The 20,690-nt window shown below is 47.0% G+C and overlaps 1 protein-coding gene across 3 annotated transcripts in view; it reads right to left on the bottom strand.

Moving 5' to 3' along the window:
• Nucleotides 1-20,690, bottom strand: part of Ccdc180 (coiled-coil domain containing 180) — a 68,627-nt gene that overhangs the window by 11,200 nt on the left and 36,737 nt on the right. For all 3 annotated transcript variants that reach the window (XM_087659979.1, NM_001427684.1, XM_087659980.1), the window contains 8 exon segments: nucleotides 17,604-17,702; nucleotides 15,871-15,990; nucleotides 14,264-14,436; nucleotides 13,988-14,040; nucleotides 13,819-13,897; nucleotides 12,124-12,201; nucleotides 5,506-5,572; nucleotides 4,704-4,845 (listed from right to left, as the gene is read on the bottom strand). In XM_087659979.1, coding sequence (XP_087516105.1) covers nucleotides 4,704-4,845; nucleotides 5,506-5,572; nucleotides 12,124-12,201; nucleotides 13,819-13,897; nucleotides 13,988-14,040; nucleotides 14,264-14,436; nucleotides 15,871-15,990; nucleotides 17,604-17,702 — 811 coding nt within the window.

Here is a 20,690-nt window from a genome sequence, read left to right as displayed (position 1 = left end):
ACGCAAAAATACTCAACAAAATTCTGGCAAACCGAATTCAAGAGCACAACAAAACAATCATCCACCATGATCAAGTAGGCTTCATCCCAGGCATGCAGGGATGGTTTAATATACGGAAAACCATCAACGTGATCCATTATATAAACAAACTGAAAGAACAAAACCACATGATCATTTCATTAGATGCTGAGAAAGCATTTGACAAAATTCAACACCCCTTCATGATAAAAGTCCTGGAAAGAATAGGAATTCAAGGCCCATACCTGAACATGGTAAAAGCCATATACAGCAAACCAGTTGCTAACATTAAACTAAATGGAGAGAAACTTGAAGCAATCCCACTAAAATCAGGGACTAGACAAGGCTGCCCACTCTCTCCCTACTTATTCAATATAGTTCTTGAAGTTCTAGCCAGAGCAATCAGACAACAAAAGGATGTCAAGGGGATACAGATCGGAAAAGAAGAAGTCAAAATATCACTATTTGCAGATGATATGATAGTATATTTAAGTGATCCCAAAAGTTCCACCAGAGAACTACTAAAGCTGATAAACAACTTCAGCAAAGTGGCTGGGTATAAAATTAACTCAAATAAATCAGTTGCCTTCCTCTATACAAAAGAAAAACAAGCCGAGAAAGAAATTAGGGAAACGACACCCTTCATAATAGACCCAAATAATATAAAGTACCTCGGAGTGACTTTAACAAAGCAAGTAAAAGATCTGTACAATAAGAACTTCAAGACACTGAAGAAGGAAATTGAAGAAGACCTTAGAAGATGGAAAGATCTCCCATGCTCATGGATTGACAGGATTAATATAGTAAAAATGGCCATTTTACCAAAAGCAATCTACAGATTCAATGCAATCCCCATCAAAATACCAATCCAATTCTTCAAAGAGTTAGACAGAACAATTTGCAAATTCATCTGGAATAACAAAAAACCCAGGATAGCTAAAGCTATCCTCAACAATGAAAGGACTTCAGGGGGAATCACTATCCCTGAACTCAAGCAGTATTACAGAGCAATAGTGATAAAAACTGCATGGTATTGGTACAGAGACAGACAGATAGACCAATGGAATAGAATTGAAGACCCAGAAATGAACCCACACACATATGGTTACTTGATTTTTGACAAAGGAGCCAAAACCATCCAATGGAAAAAAGATAGCATTTTCAGCAAATGGTGCTGGTTCAACTGGAGGTCAACATGTAGAAGAATGCAGATCGATCCATGCTTATCACCCTGTACAAAGCTTAAGTCCAAGTGGATCAAGGACCTCCACATCAAAGCAGACATACTCAAACTAATAGAAGAAAAACTAGGGAAGCATCTGGAACACATGGGCACTGGAAAAAATTTCCTGAACAAAACACCAATGGCTTACGCTCTAAGATCAAGAATTGACAAATGGGATCTCATAAAACTGCAAAGCTTCTGTAAGGCAAAGGACACTGTGGTTAGGACAAAACGGCAACCAACAGATTGGGAAAAGATCTTTACCAATCCTACAACAGATAGAGGCCTTATATCCAAAATATACAAAGAACTCAAGAAGTTAGACCACAGGGAAACAAATAACCCTATTAAAAAATGGGGCTCAGAGCTAAACAAAGAATTCACAGCTGAGGAATGCCGAATGGCGGAGAAACACCTAAAGAAATGTTCAACATCTTTAGTCATAAGGGAAATGCAAATCAAAACAACCCTGAGATTTCACCTCACACCAGTGAGAATGGCTAAGATCAAAAACTCAGGGGACAACAGATGCTGGCGAGGATGTGGAGAAAGAGGAACACTCCTCCATTGTTGGTGGGATTGCAAACTGGTACAACCATTCTGGAAATCAGTCTGGAGGATCCTCAGAAAATTGGACATTGAACTGCCTGAGGATCCAGCTATACCTCTCTTGGGCATATACCCAAAAGATGCCCCAACATATAAAAAAGACACGTGCTCCACTATGTTCATTCCAGCCTTATTTATAATAGCCAGAAGCTGGAAAGAACCCAGATGCCCTTCAACAGAGGAATGGATACAGAAAATGTGGTACATCTACACAATAGAATATTACTCAGCTATCAAAAACAACGACTTTATGAAATTCGTAGGCAAATGGCTGGAACTGGAAAATATCATCCTGAGTGAGCTAACCCAAACACAGAAAGACATACATGGTATGCACTCACTGATAAGTGGCTATTAGCCCAAATGCTTGAATTACCCTAAATGCCTAGAACAAATGAAACTCAAGACAGATGATCAAAATGTGAATGGTTCACTCCTTCTTTAAAAGGGGAACAAGAATACCCTTGGCAGGGAAGAGAGAGGTAAAGATTAAAACAGAGACTGAAGGAACACCCATTCAGAGTCTGCCCCACATGTGGCCCATGCATATACAGCCATCCAATTAGACAAGATGGATGAAGCAAAGAAGTGCAGACCGACAGGAGCCGGATGTAGATCGCTCCTGAGAGACACAGCCAGAATACAGCAAATACAGAGGCGAATACCAGCAGCAAACCACTGAACTGAGAATAGGACCCCCGTTGAAGGAATCAGAGAAAGAACTGGAAGAGCTTGAAGGGGCTCGAGACCCCATATGTACAACAATGCCAAGCAACCAGAGCTTCCAGGGACTAAGCCACTACCTAAAGACTATACATGGACTGACCCTGGACTCTGACCTCATAGGTAGCAATGAATATCCTAGTAAGAGCACCAGTGGAAGGGGAAGCCCTGGGTCCTGCTAAGACTGAACCCCCAGTGAACTAGACTGTTGGGGGGAGGGGGACAATAGGGGAATGGGGGGAGGGTGGGGAGGGGAACACCGATAAGAAAGGGGAGGGGGGAGGGGGATGTTTGCCCGGAAACTGGGAAAGGGAATAACACTCGAAATGTATATAAGAAATACTCAAGTTAATAATAAAAAAAAAAAGATTACTTTTGGAATTTTGTGATGTCAAATATACTGGGTGATATATTTATGTAACCAACATGGAATGCTGAAGGGAATGTCAAATAATACACTGGCAATAGTCTAATATGTTCATACTCACTCAGAGATGAGCATCATAATATTTGGTGGATAAGAGTACGAATTATCTGGGAGAAGTAATCAGAGGGAAAACATGATCAAGGTTGTTTTATTTTTGCTTCTTTGTTTTGTTGGTTCTTTTGTTTTTTTGAGACAGAGTTTCTCTATGTAATCTCAGATGGTCTATGTAATCATTCTGCAGATTAGATTGGCCTTGAACTAAAAAAATCTGACCACCCTTTGTCTACTGAGTGCTCAGATTAAAGACATATGCTGCCAGCACCTAGTTCCTAATGGTTCTATATGGAAAATATAAGTCTCTTTTATAAGAACCTCATAAGGTCTGTGCATATTTCTGGGCTAAGGTGACATAGATGACATCCTCAAAAGGATACTCTGATTTAAACTTGACAGCTTCCTCCCTTCTCTGCACAACACTTTTACCTAAATCAGTGATGTATACTATATTTGTAAACTATGTCTTTCATTGTCATATAAAACCCAATTACTATCTCATTACATTTTGAATTTAATTCTTAATATACCTCTCCATATATCAGATTTTCCTGTTTTCAGTGAGTAAATTTGAAGAATCAAGGAGTGAGCCTTCACATACTACAATGCAGACAAAAAAAAAAAAGAAACAATAAAAAAAAAATAAAAGCAGGAATTGACGTATGGAAGATACATAAAGGAATGACTGATGAATCTCAACACCTTCATACTAATGAATCCATAGCGTTTTTGCAGCTTTCCACTTCTTAAATTAACTGTCTCTAGATCTCCTGTTTTACCCATGATCATAAGGAAATCATACACTGATTAATACCAACTATTATTTCTCCCTCTAAACTATCAGGAACTCTAATTTCTTATTTCAAATGGTTTTCAAGTGTTTCTTTGTTAAAGGATTTATTTATTTCATGTTTATGTGCATACTGTCGCTCTCTGTGATGACTTGCATGTTTGGTTCAGGGAGTGGCATGATTAGAAGGTGTGGCCTTGGAGGAAGTGTGTCACTGTGGGGGTGGGCTCAGAGACCCTCTTCCTAGCTGCCTGAAGATGCAGTCTCTTCCTGGCTTCCTTCAGGTGAAGATGTAGAACTCAGCTTCTTGTGCACCATGAATGCCTGGATGCTGCCATGCTTTCGCCTTGATGATAATGGACTGAACCTATGAACCTGTAAGCCAGCCCCAATTAAATGTTGTCCTTTATAAAACTTGCATTGATCATAGTGTCTGTTCACAGCAATAAAACTCTAAGACAGAAAAAAAAAAAAACTAAGGAAGACAGTCAGAAAGAGCTGCGTGAATCCATTCCCATGGAATTATAGTCAGTGGCTGTTCTCTGCTTGGACCTAGGTGAGGATAGGTTATGGAGGTTAACATTGATAGTGACAACAGTTTTCCAACTCTGGAAATGCACTGAAAGCCAGCAAATGCACACTTCATGGGTGAACGGAAACAGAGTGGAAAACCAACTACGTTCCTGAAAAAAACAATTTACCCCTCCCCCTTTTTTTAAACCCAATTAAAGTTAACAGTTGCTTAATTCCAAGAGGCTTTTTACAGAGCAGTTCCTCTGGCTGAAGCCCGCCCCCGGTTCCCTGCCGTAACTGCTCCAGTGCTCCCTCTCCTGGCCTCCCAGCATAATTGCACTTACCCAGAAGGCAGGAGTTGTGGTATTCGTCTGCCTGGTGGTGATATTCTAGGATCTTCCTGCCAATGTGGTCAGCGCACTGGTCGAAGTTTTCATACATGCATTCAGGCCTGGTGATCGGGTGTTTCTCTTTACGATAAAAATCCTGCCAGAGAGAGGTGACTATGTTCGGCCCCATTGGTCTGTCCTGATCCACACCTCTGAGCCTTTACATGTATTCCCCCTCTGCCCGAGTGACCCTCTCTGCATCCCAGGCTACATGGCTACAAACAGATCACGTTGAATTCTCAAATGTGTGGATGGCAAACCCCTAGAGACCCATAGCATCTCAAACTGGAACAAGGCCATGTGTTCACTAGAAAGCAACAGGATGTGGAACACAAAGGCAGATGAACCCAGCCTGGCAGAACCCAGCCTGTGGGAGGCTGGCAGGAGGCCTGATCAAAGCCACAGCGTGCACGCTGCTCCCAAACCCCACTGGCTCCCCGTGTCCCACTATATCCGGGCTGCTGGGGCCCTTGGGGACAAGGTTGGGTTTGTTGCTCTTGGCGTACTCTTTAGCTGGCACACAAACCATGTCAGAAATGTTTGCTGTCGGCTTAAAGAAGTGAATAAATGTCACACGGATGGACGAGGTTTAGTGTTTAGGAGGAAAAGTTAAAAACAAAACAAAAATAACAAAGAAATGAAACAGACAACAGGTTCAAGGTTCTGAGCTGCTCAACAGACTGCATAAGGCAGGGGGCTGGAGTGGGCTGGAGGGGGCTTCCAGGGTAGGCAAGGGCCTGAGGGCAGAGGCTCTCACCTCCACTACAACCAACAGGTGCTCGTTGCTCTCCCATAGGAGATTCAGGATGATGCCTTTGAAGTCCCTGAAACACAGACAAGGCAGATCTGTGAGTCACCTCTTCCAGATGCACCAAGGTGGACAAAACCAAGCAACAGAAGTATTTTTAGTGTTCAGTTCTAGTCCTGCCATTCATAGGAACTGTGCAATACTGCCCCAGGACCCTGCTCTTTGAACAACCCAATCCATTTGTTCCTTTTCTTCCTCAGATCCTAGCTTTGACTGATTCGGATATTCAGCTCCTCTGATGCACCCCAATCCGTGGTTTGGGGATTGATTGCTTTGACTGTCTGACTAATAACAGACTGTAAAATGTACTAAGTACTTAAAACACTGATTGGGAGGTTATAAGACAGACTATGTCTGGTGCCTGAATTTCTTATGTGAGCTCAGAACGAATGGATGGCCACAAAAATGAAACCTTACCATAACTAATCAGAAATAGCTAATGGACCTCTAACCAGGGACTTTGCACAGTAGCTAATCAAGCATTGCCTTCTTGATTCTGTGAACATGAACATGCTTTTGCCCTTGGTGCCTCTTCCATGGAGCTCTCTCCACCACACACGGCCCACAGTCCTCACTTATGAATGCCTATCTGCACAAATTAACTTGGCGGTAGCATTTTAGGATGCCTGAGTTCTAATCCTGGATGTAGACTGTGGTGCTGTGGTGGTTTGAATATGCTTGACCCAGAGAACAGCACTATTAGGAGTGGTCTCGTTGGAGGAAGTGTGTCACTGTGGAGGTGGGCTTTGAGCCTTCCTCGTAGCTGCCTGGGAACCAGTCTTCACCTGTTTGTCTTCAGAGCAAGATGTCGAACTCTTAGCTCCTCCTGCACCATACCTGCCTGGGTGCTGCCATGTTCCCACCTTGATAATGGACTGAACCTAAACCTTCTAAACCTGTGAGCCAGCCCCAACTAAGTGTTGTCTTTGTAAGAGTTGCCTTGGTCACGGTGTCTGTTCACAGCAGTGAAACCCTGACTAAGACAGGAGTAGTATTCAGTGCATGGTGACCCCTGCACTCTTTGAGAAAAGAACGAGCTACTCCAGCAGGAGGTAAAGACAGGGGCTGAGACTAAGATGAGTTCTAGGTCGGCCATGGATACCTTTGGGTCCAGGCCATCTTGAACTACTGAAATCTTGCCTAAAAACAACAACAATTTGAGAGAGAGAGAGAAAGAGAGAGAGAGAGAGAGAAAGAGAGAGAGAGAGAGAGAGAGAGAGAGGACAGAGAGAGAGACAAACACACACACACAGAGAAAGAGAGAGAGAGAGGAGACAGAGAGAGATGAGAAGAGACAGAGAGAGAGAGACACACACACACAGAAAGAGAGAGAGAGAGAGAGAGAGAGAGGGGAAAGAGAGAGAGGAGACAGAGAGAGACAAACAGACAGACACACACATACACACACAGAGACAGAGAGAGACAGACAGAGAGACGAGAAGAGACAGAGAGACAGACACACACACACACAGAGACACACAGAGAGATAGACAGATAGACAGAAAGAGACACAGAGGAAACAGAGAAAGACACACCCACACACACCCACACACAGAAAGAGAGAGAGAGAGAGAGAGAGAGAGAGAGAGAGAGAGAGAGAGAGAGAGAGAGAGAAAGTTGTGAATAGTAAACCAAAGCTAGAGAGATGGCTCCTGGGTGAAAATGATTGCCAAGCAAGCCTGAGACCTGAGTTTGATCCCACGATCCCACATTAAAAAACAAACAAACAAACAAACAAACAAACAGATGAAGTGTCCCAGCATTCCTATGATGAAGTGGGAGGCAGAGGCTAGCACCCTAAAGTTAGCATGGGACACAGCAGAAACAAGAAGAGAGACCCTGCCTAAGAAGGCAGGAAAGAACCAACTCCTGAAAGCTGTTCTCTGACCTACACACACACAGTGGCACACACGGGCCTACATTCACATTCACTCTCTCGTACTACCAATAAAAGTAAATCAAAAGTTTACAAATAGGAAGCCAGTGAGTAAGACATCCTGTGGGGGAACTGTACTGGATGGCTTTGTGATAATTTGACTCAAGCTAAAGTCGTCTGAGAGGTGGGAACCACAACAAAGGAAATGCCCTGGTGTGATGTGGCTGCAGGCATGCCTGTGCTGTCTCTCCCAGCCCCTCAGATTTCTCTCACCTTTCATCCATTTGGTGTGCTCGGCCTTGTGGGCTCTTACTCAAGGACTCAGTGTTCCACTCATTGTCAGAGAGAATGGGCAGAAAGACAGTACAGCTGCAAGTTTCCAGAGAAGATGTTTGGAAAGCATTTTTTTTTTATCACATTTAGTTAGATTTTTTTTCTAGTATTTAAATTTTACGTGTTTATGTGTAGGTCTGCGGGTGGGTTTGTGCAATTTGTACAATGCCTTCAGTGCCAGAAGAGGGTGTCAGATCTCCCAAGGCTGGCATTTCAGGCAGCTGTGAGTTGGTGGGGCATTTTCTTAGTGATTGATGGGGAGGGCCCATCCCATTGTGGGTGGTGCCATCCCTGGGCTGATAGTCCTGGGTTCGGTGAGAAAGCAAAGCCAGTAAACAGCACCCTCCATGGCCTCTGCATCAGTTCCTCCCTCCAGGTTCCTGCCCTCTTTAAGTTCCTCACGACTTTTGATGATGAACTGTTGTTTGAAACTGTGAGTGAATAAACCCTTTCCTCCCCAAGCTGGTTTTAGTCACAGTGTTTTATCACAGCAATAGTAGCACTGAGACAGGCACCTCCCCTGATGACTCTTTAGTGGCCACCAGGCCCATGGCTCACACACCAGGGACTTAGAAGCAAATTTCTACCGACCGTGGAGATTCCCACTCCATGGGCTCAACTCAAAAGTGAGATGAGGAAACAAAGCCTTCGGGCTGCATGGGGGCGTGGGACACTTAACATTTCACAAGGACTCTGACAAGTCTCAGAGACTGCTACCCACATGCAGATCGCCAGGTTCGAGCACCCATGTGCTGGGTCAGCAGTCTCGCATTTCAAAAGTTACTCATTATACTTTTAAAAGACGCAACTCTACTGAAACGAGGGGGGGATTAACACCAACGTTCCAGTGTGTTCCCTCCAGCCACCTTTACTTAAAATCAAACACGATTAGCTCCGCATGGATTTCATGAAGTCACTGTTCGCTATCAGACTCTTACTTGCCCCCTGGACTGGGCTGTGGACTTAAATGGTTGTGGAACATCATTAAATATGGACGCACCATGGTTTACAATCCTTTGGGTTTTGGAACCCCAGAGGTTTCTGTTTCTGTTTTTAATCGGCACAATAAGCATCGGATAGATAAGCAGGGCTGTGACAGAATAACAGCATGGCGGAGAGCTTGCTTAGCATGGGTGAGGCCTGAGGCTCATAGGATTTCTACAAAACCAGAAATAAGGTATTGCTTGGTTTTTGTTGTTGTTTTTGTTTTTGTTTTTCCTTTGCACACTAGGCAGCTCGTTTTGCCAGTCTAACAGAATTTTATCCTAGGAGACGTCCCTGCTTGAGAGTGACAGGATGGTCCACCAATCAACCTCCTTCAGTAACTTTCACATGTTTCTCAAAGGCTGTTGAAGGCCTTTCAACATTCTACTTGCCCGGGGGGGGGCTTCCAAGGGAGGTCTGTCAGATGATGGGTAGAGAGGAGTCTAACAGAACCCCAACCAACCAAACAACGGGCAAGGGCAACCTTGAGTAACTTCCAGAGAGATGATTCCACTCATCCTGGTTGGCAGAGACTGGTCCTAGGTTTGTGGATGAACCCTAAAAAGGGTGGCATGGAGGTCACACTCGGTCAGGATCCCTTGTAGCATCATGTGGCCTCGGGCCCGATGGAACATGTCCAAGTTCCCCACTTTCTAGAGCATATCCATCCACTTCTGCTTTACCCTGAGTGGTCCCATCTGGCCCAAGGCTGTGAGCCGCCCCTCCAGCTGAGTGAGGCCTGTGGCTCTTTGCCTCAACGCACTGAAGGTATTTATTTGTCCTTGTGGCCAAACATGCATTCTTCCGGGTCCTCTTCTGCCTAGCGTATCAGTGGGGCATTAGAGTGCTCAGTTACGGCCACCACGGTGCTTCTGTAGGCCTCCTTCTTGCTACAGAATAGCAGCTCTAAACAACCAGTTGTGCAATGCAAGCTGCATGGAGTATCTGTTCAGGGAGTTTTTCCTTTGTGGGGAAGGATGAATTCTTTGGGAGAAAGGTCTGCAGGCTTGCAGTGTGGCTTGCCTTGATGGCTCTCCTAGCCTCTGTTGATGGCGTTCCGGAATTTCTGGAAGGATGGTGGTTGCTGACCCTACACCGAGTGCGGGATATCTGCTTTCCCTCTCTAAGCTGGCTGCTTCCTTGCAGTCCTGGGTTGGTTGGTCAGATGCAGGTGAAACACAGATTGAACTTGTCTCCTGCTATTTCTTGGGGCCCCAGTGAAGCCGAACATTTACCTTGTCTGTCTATTTCTAACACTGTTTGTATTTTTTGGTGTAATTTTTTTAAACTCAAGGACAATCTTATTAAAATTTAAAGGAAAAACAGGTGAAAATCCTAGTAGCCACCAAGTGATGAAAAAGAAAATTACGCCATTAAGTCAGGCATAAGAATGTCTGGCTGTGGGTGAGGAGATGGACGTTAATAGTTAAGAGCACTTGCTCTTCCAGAGGACTGGGTTTGGTTCACCGTACCTGCATGGTGGCTCACAACCACCTGTTGCAGGGATCTGACGCCCTCTTCTGGCATGAACAGGCATCTGCATGCACATAGTGCAGACGTACATCCAGGCACACATACACATAAAATAGAAACAAATGAAGTGTGTGTGTGTGTGTGTGTGTGTGTGTGTGTGTGTGTGTGTGTGTGTGTGTTGGAAACCCAGTCCCCAGGGCCATGTAGCTGAGAAGCATTGAGGTCCCAGAGGCTCCACTCTCAGAGAGCGTGGGTTAGTTATAAGAATGGGGTCCTGGTAAAAAGACACGTTCAGTTCCTTCTTTCTTCTCCCTCTTTCTCGGCCCTCCTATGTTCCTCTAATTCCCAAGTGGAATAATGTATCCTTCCCTTTTTTTTAGAGACAGGGTCTTGCTATATAGCCTAGGCTAGCCCAAACCTGTGATTTTTATGTGTTAATTCCTGGGCTCTAGGATTATAGGCAAGAACCACTATATCCCTAGCTTGATGCTGGTAATTCTGCCCCGAACTTCACGATCTTCCCAACTGTAAGAAACAAATCTCTGATGTTCATATTGTGCAGCCTTAGATATTCCGTTATAGTAGCAAAGCAAGATTAAGACAGGACCAGGGGCAGTGTGACATCACCAAGGAAGTCAAATGCTACAAGTCCAACTGACAGAGTTACAAGGGGAAAAAAAATCAAGCAAATTCCTGATTGCCGTGTGTTGGGGTGCTGAAGGAAGGGAATGGTAAGAGGAGAGGTTTGCAGGGCATGGAATGGCTCCGTATCTTGACCCCTGGTGGGGATTCAAATGACATAGAGCTAGCTCGAACAGAGTCAGGGTTGCGGTGACACTACGTCCCATGCATAGGATGGGAGCACATCAAACTGCCAACCCGAGGTCTCTCCTAAGTCACCTGGTTAGACATCATTCCTCACAAGACTCTTCTGGGGTCAAAGGCCAACAAGAAGCTGTTTTTAAAGATCCCTCAGAGAGAGTGGGCTCCACTCTAGAGCTTGGTGTTCTCTGAGGGCCTCTGACTTCTTCAATCTGAGACTCTGCTTATTTGCTTGAGAAGACGCGCTACGAAGAAAACTGGATTTTGCTTTAGTCACTAAAGTACTGATAGAATAAAAGAGGAAGGCAGTAGAGGTGGTGATGTGTAAAACCAAACCAGACAACAAGATAAACAAGCAAAGCCCTCAAACCTCACAAGGGTCCTGGCACCATGACACGCTGAGCTTGGAAAATGTGAACGTTTTGGTGAAAATGTCTCTCAACAAGCACACGGATTAGGCTAAGACAGACTGACCCTGGTGTGTAAGCTCATCTTTCCTACTTCTCCACCGCCGTCAGAGACGGGAAGGCTTCTCACAGAGAGAAAGGGAGCTCATAGAAGAAAAAGGATTTCACAGAGGGAAAGGTTCCACAGACAGACAGAGTTCTCAGAGGGAAAGGGTTCTACAGTGTTGGAGAGTAGTTGTCATGCTTTGATTCAGTCAGGAATCCGCATGTCCAAACACTGGGCTAGGACACAGCGGGGAGGAGAAGGAGAAGTGGCAGGACGTGGATAGATGTAGGAGCTGCAAGTGATAAAGTCAACCAGCCATGTGAGATTTTTGGGTAAATGGCCACTGGCTACTTCCCCAGTTGGGCCTAGAGTGGTAGGCAGAGGATTAGAAGTGCATAGCCATGGAGACAGCATATTGAAAATAGGCTTGTGTGTGTGTGTGTGTGTGTGTGTGTGTGTGTGTGTGTTTCATTCATGGATCTAAAGATTCCCTTTGTAGGTGGCTGGAAGTGTGGCCCACCAGGAGTGTAAAGCGGTGTAACTAAAAGCTCACCACTACACCAGAGAGGGAAATGATCCCACAGTGGGAAAGGGTGCCACAGAGGGGAACAATGGCCACTACTTACTCAACCTGAGAAGAAGGCTTTTCCCCGAGCACCTGGAACTTTCTGTCGATTCTGATGTACTTGGAATGCCGCGTCATGCTGTGGGACAGAAGAAGGTTAGTACTTGTGTAAAATGTGGTGGGGGTTCTGTACCCATTGACCCCTGCCTGGGATGCCTTCGGGATGCTTTCCCCATCTTCAACTCCTCTGAAAATAACCGGAACTTCGGGTTTATTGCTAAGTCACAGCCAAGGTTAGGTGGAGGGCAAGAGGTAGGGGCAGTCAGGCCCAGAAGTTTGCAGCCTCCTGTTTCTGTTTGAAGACTAAAAGAAAGCCATCATAATCAGTAGATAAGCATATGATATGTCTAGGTAGATGTGAATTCATATACACAAGATCTGTGTGTATGTATATGTGTATGTGTATGTGTATATCCGGGAAATATCAGGACATATTTATATCCATATTTATATCTTTTTGGTTAGTCCAAATAGTTAAGCATTGACGTGCAATTAGATTGAGCTTGGGTCCCTCTTTTATCTGACAGCACTAGATTGTCATAGTGACATGGCTAGCTATTGCTCTGCGGTGACCCTCTGAGAGAGTAGACGTATAAAGAAGAGCTGACTGGGCCACCTGTTACAAAACAGAACTCTTGATTAACAACCTGGAGTGCTGTGCCCAGAGCATATGATACCTGCCTCGGACAAACAGCCTGAAGCCAGCCTGCTGCTGGCTGGACATGCAGACAGCCAGACTGTAGTCTCCTGATGGTCCAGGAATAAAAAGATGGGCTCCAAATGGCCAGAGCTTGGTTACTGAATGTTGGACAGCTTGCCTCATTTTTGTTGACACTTCAGATTTAGATCATGAATGATGATGCCCTGCTTTCATAGGCCGGCTTGCAGCTTGTGGTACCATAGGCCCTGATTGAGAACATGCAAGGCCTTCCCTGAGTTCCACCAGAGCCTTCCTACTCCCTACACATCCTCCAGTCTGCCCAAAGCACCCGAAAGCAGCTTACTCCCTGCTGTCACACACAGCTATGAACCAATGGCCTTTGTGCCTTTGATTTGGCCACTCTTCTTCCTCTTAGGGTTCAAGAGACCTTGTACTGGTTAAAGCAAAATGGGGTTCTCCTTTCATTTCTCCCAGCCAGGAATTCAGCTTTGTTCTCCAGGGCTTAGCAAAGAGCCAAAGTTGGCTCAGGCCTTTGACTTCCGCTGTTTGCTTTCCCTAAAATATGCCCGTTAGAGCTAGTGGCCAGAGACACTCATGTTTGAGGACTGCTCCGGAGTTTAGCAGGTGACCAAGGATTGGGACATCCTGTCCTGGTTCCTGTGTCTGTGAAGTTGCTTTAGGAAGCCTGCCTACTCCTGTGCTCGGTCCGTCTCCCTTTCTAAAGCTGTCCAGCCTGCTGGGAGACTGCAGGGTAGGGATCTACCTGCCATCCCAGTAACAGCCACCCAGAGACTTCTCCAGGTACCGACGTGTGGGAGCTGTGATCTGTCCCTGCGGATGAACTCAAGCCCAAATAAAGCCGCTGTTAGTAGTTCCCATCCCACCTCCATCCCACATGGTTCCTGAGCATGAGTGCGAGTTCAGGAGTCTGAGCAAAGGACAGGCCATCTGACCTCTGTCTGAAGACAAGTGGGCCCAGGGTGGGTCTCGGGTGGATCTTGAGAGGGGGAATTTAGAGTGACCTTGAATCCTTACCTCCCCGCTGAGGTAACACTGGAGCTGGCCAAGGCCTTCTTTAAAGTCTTATCTCCCCGGTACCGATGTCTCTTCAAGACTTTGGGTCAAGAACAGAGAAGGACGATGACAGGTCACAACTGCCACCAACTTCCCTGCCACCGCCTTCCCCACGGACCTGTGTTTCTACCTGTTTGGGAGCGTTCCTTGTCACAGGGGCATGTCGATTTTGCCTGAGAAATTCTGAAACCAGAGGAAAGGAAGTGAAATTTTCCATGGCAACCATGCTAACAAGAGCCCAGGCCAAGCCCCAGGTAACAAACTTGGTCTCAGTACCATTCGTGTAAGTCTCACCAGGAGCTCAACAGTTTGGGTTCTAAGAAGGGAAGCCACTGGCCTGAGGTCACAGTGAATGAAGCCCCAGAGCCAGCTCCTGCTGGTTCAGGGCCACAGTGTAGGCACTCACTGAAGGATCCTTCTGACCACGTCTACAGCAGGGTCTTCAATCATGGGCCTCCCCATGCGGGTTGGCTGGGCGAAGGACTCGGGGGTGACAAGGCCCACCTTGGCTTCCTCCTCGAGGGCCTCTGAAGACATTTGGATCTCGCTCTCCATCTCAGCATCAGTCAGGATGGTGTCCTGCAGTCCAGAGGGAAAAGCTGATTAGGGGGACCACGTTGGAAGGACCGCTGCCATCTTGTCCAAGTGACGACTGGATGCAAGATGCCTGACTTTGTGGTAGGGTTTATTTTCTCTATGAAGTGGGCGTGCTCCGACTTCTCTCAGGACATCAGTTGGTCATTCAAGTCATGCACTCTCGCCTTTAGAAAGGGGTTTCCTAGTGCCTGCTCTGTATAAGGCTCTGTCTGAGGCCTGGGGACATGGGTACAGAGGCTGCCTAGGGTCCCTGATCTCTTGAAGCTTGCAGTCTAGGTAAGAAAGACAGATATTCAATGCACATGCACATGCACGGTCAGAAATAGGACCAGTCCTGTGAAGGAAAAGTTCCCATCTCCTGTGAGCATGAAGTATGACCTACAAGAGTCAGCCACAGATGTGTCCAACTGGTTGGTGTCTTGACCACATGGGATAAGGGAATGTGTGGAGACAAGGCTGCAAGTGACCAACTGCCTGTGAGAAAGGGTAGAAATGATGTCCACAGAGTGGTTAATCTGACTGCTGCATCATTTCTTCTGTCTCATCTCCAGTCAGTCCTTGGGGAGAGCATGGTCTGGATCCCTGGGGCCTCTATATTGCCATAGGCAGTGGAAGAAGTGGCTGGGAGCTTACCTGGCTACACATGAGAGAATGCCTCCCCATGGAAAGAAGAGGAGCCGAAATGTGATAGTGAGAGCTGAGCCCAAGGCTAGCCTACTCATAAAGCAGTTGGTTCTTGAGTTCCCTGGGAGTGACAGATCCTTACGAGCAAAACCTGATGTGGGCATGGGGAAAGGGGTGGGCCATGCAGCCTCTGCCCCAGGCAGAGAGCCCAATAATCAGAGACCTTAGCTCATGGTCTGTGGACTCATGGGGGTACTCCATGGCCAGAAAGAGAATGAAGAGATATTGATGAAAGACCACAGGCTGCTTATGTGACTCGTCAAAGGGTTTGGATTTAACACTGAGGCAGGAGAATGACAAAGTTATTTGGGCCTTTGCTGTCGTTTGGGGAATGGGCGTCAAGCATGGGAAAAGACATAGTAAGTGGAGGGAAAGACACCAGGGTCCTGTGGCGATGGCGGACGGGACTGCTCATGGCAGATGGGAAGGCAGAGGCTGAGGTGGGCAGGCTTGACTGAGACCACGTGCGCTGGTGACTTGACAACCTTGGTAGAGGGGATCATGCCAAGGACATGAGGAACTCCCTAAAAGACAAGTGCAAGGAGCTGGCCTACAGGGACCTCAGCTCAGACCTGAAGCCACAGCACGACTACAATCCTTCCCTATCACCCCAGCAGGTTTGATGAAGCCTGGGAACCTCCTCTCCCCTTTTGCTGTACTCGTGTGGTCTCCTGGGAGCCCAGCCTATGTACAGCTTGTCAACCCTTTCCCGCATCCCTTTGTCTTCCTTACCGTAAAGACCTCCTGAGTGATGGACACCACGTCCAGGCTGCAGTTGAGGTACTTAATCCTCTGGCTCAGTTTTTCTTTCCAGGATCGGACAAAGGCAAGGAGATCATCTGTGGTCACGTTCTAATGGGAGCACAGAGGGAGGAAGCCTCAGGGACCAGGCAAAATCACCACAAGTGCAGGGATAAGTGGTTACTCATGAAGGACAACTCTTGGTTCTTTCAAGCTCCCTCTTATAGAAAATGGTCCAGGAGGTGGGGGGGGGGGTGGGCTGGCACAGGCTGTCTCTTTTGGTCAGATGTCCTGAGGTGGCAGATCCTTCATGGATGGGGAGTTCTGTTCCTGGTCTTATAGGTTCAGCTATAGGCTATTCTGTTTGGCCCCGTTTCCTCCTCTATAAGACGGGGATACGGAACGTTCCTCTGTATTTCCACTAGCTTCAAAAGTCTGTGTTTGGGATGTCTTTGATCCAGTTGGCAAGGGTGTGGAGAGCTGTGCAGGATGGCTGACAACCTGTCTCTGTCTCACAAGAATTCCCCTCAGGAACACCCTCAGGTACACACCCTCAGCCGCCTGGAGTATCCAAGACGTTATTACCATGGTCTCCTACTCATTACTCTACAGACTGAAAACAAGGCTTCTGGGTGAGTCTCCTGACATCCGCCCAACACAAAAAAACTGGTAGGGCTTGGAAGGAGTCTAAAATGTTGCTATTCAGACAGTTAGGGCTTGCCTAAAGAGCCTATTGAAGGTCCTGGCAGGACAGTTAGTTTGTCCCTTGAGTCCAGGAAAGGGGAGACAGGGAAGTGATGGATAAGACATAGAAACCTTTTGTCTGAATATCTGTTCTTCTGAGTGACAGCTCAATGGTTTGTAGGAGTCTATGTGAAGGCACACAATGTGACCCAGAGCATCTCTGTCCCCAGAGGGACATTTAATCTGCACATGACGCTCTGTGGGAACTTTTCTCAAAACCTGTGTGTCATACTGTACAAAAAAATTGCAAATGAAGATAAAATAACGGTCCTCTTGGTGCTCTTATCAATGGAGACAGAGCCCTGAGCCGCTGGCCTGGAGCGAAAAGGAGCAGGGAGCGCTTATCATGGTCTTGCAGGTCAGGTACCAGTTCTGGAGTCATTTAGGCGAGCTGCTCAGGGACTACGTTGAGACTAGGGCATATGTAGATTGGAGCAGAGACAGGCACTTGAGGCTGAAGAGCAAATACAGACCCACCCAGAGACTCTGCCGAATGGGGAGACAGAGACACTCAGGGACATGGTCCTGTGGAACTCTGCAGCAATTCTGACATTTCACAGATTAGAAATTTAAAAAAAAAAATAATCCGTTTCTGGGCTGTGATAAAAAAGAGCTCAGAGCCCCTACTTTTCTCATTCATCTGGGGCTCAGTTCTTAGACCAGATAGGAAGGAGGCCTTGTGAAACCGCAGGGGGACATAGGGTTCCCAAATCCAGTCTCAGGCCCCCATCTTCTCTGACCTCTGTATAGTTGCCTAAGGTGGGGGAGGGGAGATTAGCTGCTTTGTGATTGATGGCAGTGGGTTGGTTTCTTGTTGTTGTTGTTTTGTTTGTTTGTTTGTTTGTTTTTAATTTCTGCCTTCCATTGAGTAGCATAAAAGTTAACCAGTGAGACTCAGAGACATCCGACATCTCTGTGCTGGGGAAATCAGATGCGTGTCTGACACCACCCCTGCCACTCTTGATTGGGGACCCACTCACGTCCTTGTCTCCCCGGTGGCCCTGACACGTTTGTATCTTCTGTTGAAGCTGTTCCAGAGAAGAGTTTAACCCTTCCGCCTGGGAGTTGGACTTCGCCACCTAGAAAACCAGGGGTTTTGAGATTCCAATTTTAGAATATGTATTGAAAACAGGGAAATAGTCATCAGGATACATGAGAAATCGACTAAACACTGGGAGAAAAACAAAACAAAACAATGAGAGAGGAGTATGCAGCCTGATCAGAAAGCAGACCAACACAAGTTTAAAAGGTCGGTGTCAAATAGTATGGTTTAAATGGAACTGGCACCACAGAGTGCGGTTAAGGCGGTAAAGCCCGTCAGAAGGCATACAGAGCGTTGGGACGCCCACACTCTGACACAGAGTTCCATGCTTTAAGATACCCGAGGTCACAGGTAGTATCCCTGACAGGGGTGTTTCTCTAAGTCCTGGATAGGACAGTGATAAAAGAGGACTCCCAAAAGAGAGCTGACAGCCCAGCCGTGACAGGGAGGTTTCACAAAGGGAACTTATGAAGAACCTTTAAGGATGATGCAAGGGCCTGGAGAGATGACTCAGTGGGAAGAGTACTCGCCCTGCTGGCTGAAGGAAGTGAGTTCTAATCCTCTGTACTCACACGGAGAGCTAGCTGGGCACAGACACTCTGCTTATAACCTCAGACTGGGAGCTGTCTCCAGAGAGCTTGTGGCCAGCAAACAGTGAGCTGGCTCGGTGATGGACCCCAGCTCAGGGCTGTAAGTTGGAAAGCGACAGAGGAGGACACCAAATGCACTCTGGCCTCCATGCACGCGTGCACACGCAATCACATACGTGCATCACACGAACACTCCCACACACAAAATAAAGAATGAACCGTTTATCAAGGCACACGAGCCATAAAAGCCAGCTTGAAATTCTCACTGTAGCATCAATCGCAAGTCGGCATCTTAAACAGAACTGGTGAGTTTGGAGGAGTGGCAAGATGGCCCCGCTGGTAAAGAAAGTGCTTGCTAGGAAAGATGATTGTGCCATAGAGTCACAGACTGCTGCTTGCCTTTTTCCGTGTCACCAACAACACTGTCCCCAGTGCAAATGTGTTCTGCTTAAGACATTTGTTAGTGTGGATTCAAGCCCTGCAGGCATCGAGCAGATCGGAGAAGGAGTCTTTGCTGGCAGGAGAAACATGTTCCTTAAACAGGGGCAGGGTCACCATGGGCTCTGGGCTCTGGGCTCTGGGCTCTGCTCCCTACAACTGCATCTCTCCTACTCTTCTGGGGTGGCTGAAGCTTCCACTGGAGGTGTTAAAAGTACCCGATCATCTCCCCTCATTCACTCTGCATCAGGGCCCATGTCAAATGTAGCACACATTAGCCCAGTGGCTGGCCCCACGACTTATGAGTTGCTTGTATGGTTCCCAGTTCACGGATGGATACAGGAACAGCTGATTGTGAGCTTGAGACCTCAGTGAATCCCTCCCAGGAGACAGACAGGTCCTCCTCAGCTCGGCTGAACCCAGCCCAGAAGGTCCTTACACTCTGCTACTTGAATGTGTGCTGGTCTAGAGAGGTAGGAGTTAGCTCTCCCTGCAGTAAGCGACAGGAACCCATGACAGAAGCCGCAAGTCACAAGTCACGAAGGTTGCAGTGAGAACAGAGAGAGGCTGGGGTTAAAAGGCAGATGAAGGGCTTCAGTGGCTGGACCCGTAGCCCAGAGGAAGGTGAGTAAGAAGGTTTATGGATGTGTGTGAGACAACCAAGGGGGAAGATCAGAAGAGGAACAGGGCTCTGGGCCACTGAGTGCTGACTGCCTGACCCCTGTGATGTCCTTAGGGAACAGATAAGTCAATGGGGTCCTTCAATCTTTCCTGCTACACGAAGTTCATTGTGGCGGACTAAAGCATAATGGCTTCTAACAGGAACCCTCCACTGGGAGATCACTCACTCACCCAATAGACAAGGGACTCAGAAAGATGCAGCTACCCCTTGGTGGCTGTGGTAGAGTAAGCTCTGTCATGCTAGAGCGATGCTCTGGTCACGTAAGTGTGATGACAGAGAGAGCTCGGTACAATAGACAACAAGGCACCTTCAAGGTCTGAGGTAGCAATGCCAGTTAAGGGCCAGCATCTAGCTGACGAAATCATTAATGAACAAAGCCAGTCAGAGATGGGCAGAGGAGGAGGCTTCGACCACCCCTAAGAGCCCATGAACAGTGTGTGATTATCACTCTGGTTGGGCCCAGGAGACATGCGGAGAGTGGGCGTGGGCTCCATTTGCTCGACTTATGATAGCCCAGGTGATTATCCAATTGCAATAGACTACCCCTACCTCTTTCCAGTTCCTGACATTGCTCTCCAAAACCCTCCTAGACAACAGAAATACAGTATCTCTCCATTTCATAGAAACCCCTCCCACTTTCAGGAGTTCCTCTTACTTTTTCTCAATGTCTTACTTTTCTGTAGTAATTATTAACAAGGACTGCTTCATGTTGTATATGCCCATGAGTGTCTGAGCTGTTAACCGTCGTTGGTGTGGGATGATGAACTCGGAGCCTCTCTTGCAGCTCGATCCTCCATGCCATGAGTGCCCAGCATCTTAAGCTCTTTAGTTATGTACAACTGGGCTGGGAAAGTTTGTACTTAAACCCCTAGGTCACTAGGTGGTCAGTCCAGGCTCTTCATGTCTCGTGTATCCCAAGTCCCACCTATCCCATGGCCTCTCGATTCTGGAATCAGGATTTGTCCTGCAGACACCCCATGTAGGCCCATTCTGTCAGCCTTGACCTTAGCCTGCCTCACACTCACCACCAGTTTTGTGCAGCCAGCAGCCAGCAGCCAGTCACTCTCCTCATATATGCCCCTGAGCTCTTAGTCCTGTGGGACCCCTCTGTGACCCTCGCCATCTGACCAAAGCCCTGTAGCTGACTGCAGCTAATCCAACCTCAGCTCCTCACTGTCTCTCGTCACACACATTGTCACCTAGCATCTGGATTCTTTTCACCACCTCTCTAGGACACGTATTTCCTCATCTCCAGCTGACTTCTGTCTCAAGCTTTGGGGCACTTTGCTTTCTCAGCCTATGTCGTCCTTCCTCT

The sequence above is a fragment of the Rattus norvegicus genome, chromosome 5, assembly GCF_021556685.1.
Source record: "Rattus norvegicus strain SHRSP/BbbUtx chromosome 5, alternate assembly SHRSP_T2T, whole genome shotgun sequence".
In the NCBI taxonomy this organism is placed as follows: domain Eukaryota; kingdom Metazoa; phylum Chordata; class Mammalia; order Rodentia; family Muridae; genus Rattus; species Rattus norvegicus.
The sequence above is the reverse complement of the archived record's forward strand: the minus strand, read 5'-3'. Positions and strand labels throughout refer to the sequence as shown.